General features: G+C 56.2%; 1 protein-coding gene across 5 annotated transcripts; it reads right to left on the bottom strand.

The window, feature by feature from the left end:
* Positions 1-386: 386 nt before the first annotated feature.
* HDGF (heparin binding growth factor) lies at positions 387-8,292 on the bottom strand (the record flags this gene model as incomplete). 5 transcript variants are annotated; one of them, XM_084244318.1, is made up of 5 exons in its annotated part: positions 387-705; positions 974-1,159; positions 1,824-1,962; positions 2,127-2,203; positions 8,206-8,292. In XM_084244318.1, 5 exons carry the CDS (start codon positions 8,290-8,292, stop codon positions 478-480), a joined length of 717 nt encoding a protein of 238 aa, XP_084100444.1. In that variant the 3' UTR covers positions 387-477. The 5 variants fall into 5 exon arrangements, with proteins under 5 accessions (XP_084100444.1, XP_084100445.1, XP_084100447.1 ...); XM_084244319.1 differs by having other exon boundaries at positions 983-1,159; XM_084244321.1 differs by lacking the exon at positions 1,824-1,962 and adding an exon at positions 1,310-1,379.
* Positions 8,293-10,969: the final 2,677 nt, after the last annotated feature.

Below are 10,969 nucleotides of genomic sequence, written 5' to 3'. Positions count from 1 at the left end.
GGGAAGAGAGTTGTCAGGGGGTCAAACAGCTGGCTTCTGGAAAATAGCTCCAAGCCAGGAGAGACACAATAGTCCCATCTCATCCCATGGCGCAGAAGACATGGCCCTGACTCAGATCACAGGGGCATGGGGACATGGAGATGAGGGCCAGTTAGCTGGCCCCATCCAGGTCTATCTCCAGGGGATGGATTTGGAAGGGGGAGAGTGAGTGGAAGAGGAAAGTGGGCTGGGGTAGTGAAGGGGTTCCCAGTTTGCAGGCCATGGCCAGTTTCCCCAGTAGCACCCAGACAGCAGCAGGAACGGGATGGGGGCTCCTCTTGAAACATTGGTGGCTACAGGCTGCAGAGGAGGTTGGAGGGGAGAAGGGTTAATGGTGTGGTCTCCTGGGAGCCCACCCTGTCCCCAGAAGAGGCTGACCTGTAGGCCCTCCTCATCCTCTTCACAAGTGGCTGAGCCCTCCCAGCATGGGGGGCTGACTCACCTCTCATGATCTCTGATGCCTGGGGCCTCAGCATCTTCCTTGGCAGCCTCTTCTTCCTCTTCCTCCTCTTCTTCCTCCTGAGAGGGACCCCGGCCAGAGCCAGGCTCAGAGGGGGTGCTGTTCTTCTCCACCTCCACAGGGAGGGGCCTCTCGCCCTCCAAGGTGGCCACCTCCTTCTCCTCTGCTTCAGGGTCTTCTGCCTCCTTGGGACGTTTGGGAGAGTCCTAGACGTTGGCAGACATGAGGTGGGCTGAGGCTGGAAAGGGAGGACCCCAAACGACCCCCCATAGCTCCCCAGCTCTCCTCCCTGGGCATACCCATATCCTTCCCAGCCTTCTGCTAGCTGAAATGTCCTCTGCATTCCAACTTCTTAGCAGGGGGTTCCCCAACTCCAGGGGCTGGGTCTTTCAGACTGGGGACACCCTGAAGAGGTGGGAACTGTCCCTCCCGAGCCTGGGTACCCAGCTCCTGCACCCCAGGTAAGACAGTTACCTCCAGCAGGTCCCCCGCTCTCCTCTTTAGCGCCCCCTTCTCATTCTTCTCCTTGGTTGGCTCATCAATGACCAGCTTTCCTTCCTCGTCACTGCTCCCCTCCGCATTCCCCTTCTTATCCCCGTCGCCCTCTGTGGCTTCAGGCTCGGGCTCAGGCTCTTCCACAAGGCTCTTTTTCTGAGAGGACTGCAGCAGAGATGGCAGGGGTTGAGTGGCACCAGTGACTGCCATGCTGGGCCCCTCCCAGCCCCTCCCTCAGCCACTCACTCCTTCCTTCTCCCGCCTCACCCCCGCCCCCACCCAGGTGCCCAGTCTCACAAGTGATTTGAGACCCACCTCTGTCGGATTAGCCCCAGGGTAAACCCACTGGCCGGGCAGGCAGGGCTCTGTGCAGGAGGGGGGAGGGCTGGAGCAGGAGGCAAAACCTCGGGTCAACTTCTCCCCAAAGGGAGCATGGGACCCTTTCCCCGCCAACCCCCGCCCCCCACCCTCCCGCCTCATCCTGCCCGGCTCACAGCACCTCTCCTCCTGGAAGCCTTTGTGGAAAAAGTTGAGGCCATGGCTGATCCTCATACTAAGCCCAAAGAAGGAAGGCCTGTCCCACTTACCGCCTCCATCCTTTCTGGCCCCCCAGGCTGCTAATAGTTGCCCCTAACTATGACTACATCACACCCGCAAACTCATCCCTCTTTCAGGAAGCCTCCCTCACACACACCCCCTCCCCCACCCCCACCCCCCAAGTCCCTGAACTTCTACTCTGAAAGCTTTGGCATTGTGTGTGGGCCCAGGCTCCCGGAGCCTACAGCCACACCTGCTTTCCAGGGGTCTTTGGGGGCAGAAGGCTGCTCACCTGGTAGCCAGAAGCCTTGACGGTAGGGTTGTTCTCGATCTCCCACAGCCCCTCGCTGAACCCTTTCCTCTTGTTGGGCTTGCCAAATTTCTCCTTGGACTCCTCGTAAGGGAAGAGGTCTTTGGGGCCCAGGAATGCCCTGGTGAGAGATGGGAGACTGTGCTCTCGAGCCCCTGCTGCCTCTGAGCTGCACAGCCCAACTGCGGGGGGGAGGGGTTGGTGGTGCCTTACCACCTCTCTTTTCCCAAAGTGGTCCTCCCATGGCCCACCCTGCCTGTGCCCACCAGCTGGCCCCTCACTCACGTCTCATGTGTCCCAAAGAAAAAGACTTGGTATTTATTGGCTGTTGACTTCACTGCAGCCTCAGGCATCTCGTCAATCTGAGAGAAAGATGCAAAAGTGAGCATAAGCTGTAGTCCTGAAATCACCAATTTAGGGCAGGAGACCAATGTCTAGGGTACATGTGTATAGTCTGACTGAGAGGGACCCAGAAGATCACCGAGGTAGTTTGGAAACCATTTATGTTTAGCAGTGAAAGACTGTTCAAAGTCAGACATGAAAGACTGAGGAAACACTGGCGTTACTCCCTCTCCCTCACAAAACAAATACACCTATTCTGCCTTCCCACACTTTCAGATGCTCTCCATGAAGCTCCATTCTTTGCAATCACTCTGACCAGAACACTGTCGCCTTTTGGTCACTCTTGCCTGAACTAAATGGCTGCCTCTAGCTCTTCTCCAGGTCCATTTTTGCCTCAATTCCAGCTGCAGCCAAGGATGGCCTCTCAAAATGGTGACCTGAGCTTTTCACTCCCTCACTTAGGACTTTTCAATGGCTTTTCACGCCTTGAAAGCCCACCCACTCACCTCTTCTCCATAATGTCAGTCTGAATCCCAATACTGCCACCAATGGGCAACTTACCAAACCTTTCTCTGCCTTGATTTCCTCATCTGTTAAATGGGGATAACTGTAGTACCTTATTGAAGTCACAGGGTTGGGAGGATCAAATGACCATCACCTGTCATGTCATGCCTCTCATGTCATGCCTGCTCTCCCCCTCCCCCACTACACTGTCCTTCTGCCTCCTGCTCTGGCCACAGTGACCACTCAGTCTCCCATACTCAGTAACTGCTGGTCAGCTGTCTTCCAACCTCAGCCCATCACTTCTAGCAAGTTCTGTCATCTCTTTCCACTGGGTCAGCTTCCCAGATAACTCTCTCTTACCACATGTCCTTCACAGGGCTTTTCACAACTGTACTTTTACAGCCACTCATATTATCACCAGATAAATGTCTAGAGGACTGTTTGGGCTACACCTACCCCGAGATCAGAGACCGGGTCTGTTTTTATCCACAGCACACACCCTAGTACTAAGTGCACAATGACAAAAGCAGTCTGATCTGGGTGAAGGGGAGAAGGGTGAGGACAAGGGGCTGCCTATTCAACACCCTCCCTCCCAGTAGCAGCCTCCAAAGGCTTCTGGGGAACACTATGAAAGCCACCTGAAGTAGTCAAACTCTCATTTTATACAAGAGAAAACTGAGGCCCAGAAAAGTAATTTGTCCAAAATGACATGGCAAGTTAGTCTGGGGCAGGTCTCTGGAGGCAGATCTCAAGACTGGACCCCTGCTCCACACTCCTGGGGGCATACTGAGTGCTGCAGTGAAGGTACAGAAGTCTGAGGTCAGGGAACTGAGAAGCAGTGGCCCAGCCAGACTCTTTCAGATCAGGCCCTGGAAGCCCAGGCCAAGCTGAGCTGGGGGAGGGGCAGGGCGTGGGCCGGCAACTACAACTCCCAGCAACACTTGCAGCAGCCCCAGCGGCCTGGCTTCCCGCCGGACAGAGGCCAGGTGGCCATGTTGACTGGGGCCCCAGACGCAGATAGGGAAGAGACAGACAAGCCAAGGCAGTGATTAACACACAGGGACTGGGACAGAATGCCTAACTGGGGGAGGTGGGGGAATGGTCTGGGAGCCAGGGAGGCTGGGTGGATGAAAATGAGCTGAGACACAGAGAGGACAGGGGGTGGGTCCCTGGGCACGAATCTGAGGGGCATCTTGCTCCAGGCATGGAGTCTTCAGGCTCCCGGGCACCTCCCCCCCACCCCCCCGGCCCCGTGGCCTCTGGGGACAGAGGTCTGGCCCCTCCCCCCGGCACAAACTGGGCCCTCCCCACTACCAGGAGACATTGGGGTGTGAGAGCAGGGGGTGGAAAGGCACGTGGCTCCCCCCACAAACACGTTCCCTATCGCCATGACAACCCAGCCCCGCCCCCCGAGGCCATTCAGCAACCAGGAATGTGACCACCCCTCCCCCCAGGCCCTCTCTCCGGATTGAGGAGGAGGGGACACTAACACACACCCCACCCCCAAGCCTGGAGTCTGGCACCTGGGTCCCTGGCTGTGCCTGAAACCTAGCTAGGACTAGACGGGCCCGTCTCTGGAAGCTAGATGTGGGGTGGGGAGGAGCCAGTGATCGGTCAGGACACCTGGGTCCTGTTACCAGCTAGGTCCCCACCCTCCTCTCAGAGGGGGAAGCAAAAAACAAAATAAGAGCCTCCAGGGCTTAGAGATCCCAGGAGGCAGGCCTAGTACAATAATAGCAAAGCTCTTCCCTAGGCCTCTACTCAGAGGATCTCTGAGAACCAGGAGTGGGTGGAGATCTAAGGGTCTCCAGCTGTGCCTGCATTAAGGTACTTTGAGTGCTGCTTTCTCAGAACCTACACCTGAGCCAGGGCTTTAACAGATGTAGGAAATGTGTGAGGAAGAGGGGCAAACCGAGGCTCAGGAAGGAGGGTGGGATGTGAGAAGAGTCAGAAATGAGGAGCCAGGAAGTTCTCTCAAGCAAAGCAGCTACCCTCTTTACAGCAGAAAGCACCTCAGAGGTAGCAGAACGATGTGACGGGGGACCCAGGAGACCACCAGTCGACCAGCCTCAGGGGTGGGGAAGAAACAAAAAGATGGATGGGAATTAAAAATAGACAGAATAAGACACACCAGATACGCCTGCCCTGCTGACTTGAAGCCAAGTAAAGGGTGGGTCCAGAGGAAGGCGAGCGGGCAGGGGCCTGGGCCTATGGGCACTTACCCCAAATGGGCTGCCCCACCTCCACCTCACACCTTGAGTGTAGGCACATGTGGGGGAAGGGCCAGGAGGTGTGCTCTCTTCACTTAATGCAATTTCCAACCTCCCACCCAAAAAGGAAAGGGAAAAGCCCTCCTGTAGTGGACCCTCTATCCTCCAGGACACAAAGAAATGTCTTGTCTTGCATTTAGAAGGGGAGGGTGGCTTTTCCTCCATGGAGAGATATGCAGTCTCAGGGGAGGCCTGTACCCTCAATAGACATGTGTCTCCCAGGCGGTGCCTTTATATCCAGGCTGTGACTCAGAACAAGTGAGCCAAGGCTAAATGGGTCAGGGTGGGGCCAGATGACTGTTGGGGACCCCACTAAACCCCCTCCACTGGCCACAGTCATTCTAGGAATCCTAGCAAGTTACTTCTAGGCTGGGGTCCCATCTAATCCCATCCCTGTCCCTCTGCATTTGCCTGAGCACATGAAAACCCATCCCTCCCCCTTCCCCACCCCACAAATCCTCTGAGGTCACCCTCTAAGGAATTAGAAACTTCCAGGCAGAACACCTCTCCCCCACCCAAATCCAGGCCTGGGTCTCCTGCCCAGTTCATGGAGTGACAGCAGAGAAGGCCGAGTCCATTCTGACTGCCAGTCAGGGTTTTTCTGATCACCACACCCAGGGCCCAGGCCCGACCTGACCCAGGAACCAGAAAATCTGGGGCAGGAGACAGTTGGAGCCCAGGGAAAAGTGTGGCAAGCCCAAGAGGCAGAAAAGCGAAGGGGAGGGCCAGAGGGAGGAAAGATGGGTGAGGCCCTCTGGCTGCTCAGGTTTTCTGGGATTGTGAAACAGGAAGTAGAGAAAGGAGGAAGGAACCTTGGGGGGGAAAAATCCCTAAGTCCTGGAGGTTAATCGTTAGGTACTTGGAGATTCCCCTAGGAAGTCAGGCTGGAGGAAAAGGGACAGGAGATTAAGATGGAGTCACCCCATTTTTGAAGGGGGTCTGGCCTACCACATGGCCCCTGGGGCAAGATCTCTAGTCTCACCCGGAGTCATCCATCCACCCCAGAAGTAGGGGCTGAGAAGGGGCAGATCCACACTGTGGCCTTCCAAAATGAGGATTCTGGCTGCCTACTAGACTAGGCAGTCAGTGAGGGCCCCAACTCTTCCATCTCAGGAAGGGCCAGGTTCCTTTATGTGCTGTCACTGAGGCCATGACAGCATCCAGGGATGGTGAGGAGATAGATTTATCAGTACCTCTGGCATTCAAGGGGTGGAAGTATCTGGAAGACAACAGCCTTGGGTGTATCCTTCCCCTTAATTGTCTTAATCAAGAGCCAGGGCACAAGCAGAGGGTGGAGTCCTATCTTTTAGGGATCCAGTCTAATGTTCCTCCCCCAACTCTAACTTTTATCTAAAAGGTACAGGCCTCAACAGAGGAAGACTAAGCCTCCCCGTGCCATCCTTCTGGCCTGGAACCCCAAGGTGAAGAGAAGAAATGGATGGCATCCAGTCCCAGGCAGTGCCCTCACTACAAATGCCACCAGAATCCTGAAGGTCTTTCTCACAGGGGTCAATGTGGGCCATCTGTGTGTATGCCCTTTTCTCTCTTCCCTGATCCAAATGGGGTTCTCTGTAGACCACATTCCTGCTGTGCCCCCTCCCCAGGGCTTAGCACAGCCACTGGACTTTGTCCTGCCCCTAGGAGGTGGGAGCCGTAGAGACCTGGGTTCAGTTCTTGCCCTGACCACCAGGGCCTTGGCATTTGAGCGAAGAAGTCAGTTGGATCAAAAGCTCAGGGTAAAGTACACAAGTGTTCACACACCACACACAAGATGTCCTGCGGCTGCCTCCTCACAATGCTGTGCCCACCCCCTTCCCTAAGAGGTCCTAGAAAGTGGGAGAGTCCCAATTTCTGTACTTCACTACTATCCCACAGTTTTAGGCTTCTAGAAGTTTCAGGGAACAGGGAGCTCAAGGCTTATGAGATTAGGCACACATCTCAGGAGAGGGTACAGAGTGAGAAAGGGTCTCCGGAGTTTTCTCAGAGTGGCCCCAAAGTTGGCCTGGCACCCTACCCCAAGCGAATCTGGGGCAACTTCCTAAACTCAGAGCAAGGTCTGGGCCAGATGAAGAGTCACAGGCTGTAGTCAGAACATCAACCCACAGCCAGAAGGTAGTTCTGCACTTAGCCCCCTAGTCCAGAAGAATGCTCCCTGCACTAGTCTCTGACCCAAGATCTCATTCTACAGGAGTTGGGCACTAGGCACTGAGTCATGCCCACAACCTACGTACCTAAGGCCTCTCTCCACCAACTCTGCACTGGCCCAGGTGACATCCCTAACCTCCTTTCCCCCTTACTTCCCCTCGGTCCTTAGGGGAAACATGATGAACACACCAGGCTGGCTTTCAGGCTCCACCCTCCCACCTGGCCAGGTGCTAGAAGGGGGAGGGGGGGAGAAAGGCCCTCACATTGGCGGGCAGAATCAACCACATGGCTGACTGGGCCATTCTGGCGGGAGAGGCTTATTGGGAGGGGGAAGCAACTCGGGCTCCCCCCACCTCCACTAAAGCGCAGTCTGGACTGCACTTCCCAAGCCCGCAGGGGCCCTAGCTGCCCTCAGCCCCAAATTTGCGTGTACAGCATATGGAGGCGTATTTTTGTGACGCTGAGGAGTGAAGGGTCCCGGCGGTCCATTTCTTTCCCAGCCAGGTAGATCCCCTCTTACACCACCCCCAACCACTTCTCGACCCTCCCAACTTCAGACCTCTTAAGACGCCCCAAACCAAAAGTTTTCTACAGCGAACTCCGCCTCCGTCTATCCCTTTCTGGGATGGTATCCTCCTTAACCATTTAATCCGGGAAGGGGAGTTTTGATCCTGGGGCAACCATCAGTGAGGAGACCGGGGGTCTCCAAGGGGGTTCCACAAGAGAGAGGGCGGCGGGAGCGCCTGGGGTGGGTGGGAGGAGTTCCATGAGGGGCCCCAATCTGGGCTGCGCACCCGAAACCGCCGGGACGGTGGGGGCTGGGGGCGGAACTGAGCACGCGGAGCCGGGGGCCGGGAAGTGCCCCGCGCCCCGGATCCCCACGCCGCGCACACGCCTCTCGGCGCGGACGCCGAACTCGCCAGGTGTTCCCCCGCCCCCACCATTATATAACCGGCGGGTGGGCTCAGAGGCGCTCGGGAAGAGTCGGCGCCCCGGACGCCCCCCGCCCGGCCACCCCCTCCGCGCGAGGCGCTCGTGCCCCGCCGGGTGTTATGCAACCCAAGCCCGGAAGGGGGTAGGGGGCGGCGGGCCCCGCAGCTCACCCGGGCCGGCCAGTGTGGGTAGCCCTTCATCTTGGCGAACACCAGGTCCCCGCATTTGTACTCCTTCTGCCGGTTGGATCGCGACATGGCGGGACTCCGGGCGCCCCGGGCTCCGCGCCGGGCCGGGAAGCGCGAGCCCAAGTTTGCGCGTGCGGCGGTGGCGGCGCCGCTCCGCTCCGGCCCTCGCGCGGCCCCCGCCTCGATGGCGGCCCCCGGCCCGGGCTCCCGCGCGGCCACGGCGTCTCCGCCCGCGCGCCGCACGGACGGGGCGGGCGCGAGTCGGGGGCCAAGCTCCGGCGCGGTGGGTGCGCGCTCGTGCAGTTGTTTGTGTTTGAAATTCAATTGCTCCCTCCTCTGCGCGAGGCCTCTTCCTCCACCCCCCGCCCGGTCCCCACTCCTCCTCCCGACTCCCTCCTCCTTTCCCCACTCGTCCTCCTCCCCCTCCGCGCTCCCTCCCGCGGCGGTTTGATGCGCGCAGCTTCTGGACGCCCCGTGCCTGCCACTGCCCGACGCCCAACCTGGAGCCGCCTGGCGGCGAGCGGCGAGGCAGGCGTGAGGAGCCGATCGCCGAGCACGCCGAGCAGGCTTTGTGTGCCCGCTGTCGGTGGGTGCCCACCCGCCCGCCCGCCCGGGGGGAGCTGGCGCCCGGCTGGACGGAGCGGCCTGGCGCCCCTCCCCCGGCCCCGCGGGGCGCTCACCGCCGCGACCTCAGCGCGGCCTGGTGGCGCGTCCACGCGCCGTGTCCCCTGCCCTCTGCTCCATCCCAGTCTACCAGCGCGTGCTCGGCGCGTGAGCGCAGGTCGGCGTTCGGGGCACCCGGGTGAGAGGAGGGCACGGCGTCGGAGGGCCGCCCTGGGCCTCGACGGGCTGGCAGCCTGGGGTGGCCCCCGAAACGTCCGGGATCTGTGCCCTTACGACGACGGCCTTTGTCTAGGAGGAAAGGCTCGAGTTAGAGAGCCAGGAGGTGTCCGAGGGGCCGTGGCACACAGTGGCCACGTGCCAGGTGTGGTAGCTAGCTCTTGGTTCTCTGTGCTACTTCCTGGCCAAAGAAAGCTGGGCTCAGCTAGCCAAGCTCATCTGAGCCCACCAAGATGGCCTTCGTTCTACTTAGGAAAGACAGTAGAATGCCAATAAATCCAAAACCATCAGTGAGCAGCGGAGACTAGGAAACCAGGCGCCATTTCTCTTGGGAGGAAAGTTACAATCTGGGAAGGCTTCACAAAGGTGATGACTTTGAACTGAGTCTGAAAGATTGTGATTTTTTTTTTATCTTCCGGATTCTGAGAGATTACATTTGAGCTTAGGTTATATCCTGAGAAGTGATAAAAACCAAAACTTGAACTCAGGTGTTTCCCATTAAGCCAAGCAAGACTTTACTACAGTTGTATCTTTGATTTGCTTTGCATTTGTCCAAATTCCAGACACCAATGGTCGCTTAGAAATAAGATATTTGGATCCAGATCCTTCTATTTTTACATCAAAATAAGTAAAATATGCATGTTTTCTCCCTCCGTTTCTGATCTTACAGTAAAGCATATACTCGCAGGATCTAGCCAAAAGGCTTCAGGTCCACATCCTACCTTGCTGTTCACCAGTCATGAGAACTTGGGCAACCCCCTGAACTTCTCTGAGCCTCAGTTTCCTCAACAGTAAATGGGTAACATCACTGCCCTGCCAGCATTAGAGGCACAAGCATCTGCTTATCATTAGCCAAGGGCGTGTAGTTTCCCCATTGCGCTTCCTATCAGTTGCTGTCCTTATGTCTGTGGCAATGCATTTCACAAGTTTTGCCTTTATTACAGTGTGGCCTCTGGACATAATTCCCCCTTGTGATAGGAGTCCCTCTGGTCCAGTCCTCAGGCACTCCAGGCCCCACGTTGCTGGCACAGTGGGGCACTCTGCAAGGTCCTGTTGTAATAAAAGAGCCACGCAAGCCCTCAGCCACAGACTTGTCGATTTGTTTCAATAGCAAATCCAAACTTGTTGCAACAGAGCAACTAGATTCCAGTTGGTGTTTACTCTAAGATGCATTCCAGTTTGAAATGCAATGTAATAGTCCAAATTCTGTCAGGCTCATGCTTTTCTTTGTCGTTGGGAGAGAATCTTGTCACTGATTTTTAAAGATGTTTTGGTAAATTCAGTATCAAACTAGGTTTCCTTTGAGTGTCCAGACTGGTGTTAGAAATAAGCACACTTGTAGTGCAACAAACGTATTTTAAAACTATTCCAGGCTTCCCTGGTGGTGCAGCGAGTTGAGCGCCTCAATGTGAAGCTGTCCGCAGCCTCTGCAGCACAGGTTCGATTCCCGGCCGGCCAGGGAGAAACCCACATGGCATGGCAGACCTCTACTGCCTCGCCCGCTGCTTCCCTCAGCAGTGTATTTCAGTCAGTCTGCCTGTTCTGTTCCCTGCTCTGTCTCTGGTGAATTCTCTCACCCATTGGCACCTCTGACCTGTACCCTAGTTCTTGTATAAATAAATAAATCTTTAAAAAAAATTAAACTATTTTCCAATTTAACAAGCTCCAATTTAGTTAAAATCAAGAGTCTTAATCCATTACTCCACTTTGTTGCATTATAATAGCCTGTTTAGAGGTGGCAATAAAGCTTCTAAATTTTTTTTGCAACAAATCTCTTGGGCCTGTCATTTGGTCCACCATGCAGATGCTGATGGCAATAAAACAACCTCAGTTCCCTTTGTTGCAATGCTCTCCCAGACCTTGGTTGCAATTTAATATCCAAGTTCTCCTTTCAATAACATCATCA

Source organism: Talpa europaea (genome assembly GCF_964194135.1).
Source record: "Talpa europaea genome assembly, chromosome: 9".
NCBI lineage: Eukaryota > Metazoa > Chordata > Mammalia > Eulipotyphla > Talpidae > Talpa > Talpa europaea.
This window is presented reverse-complemented; position numbering and strand designations above follow the sequence as displayed.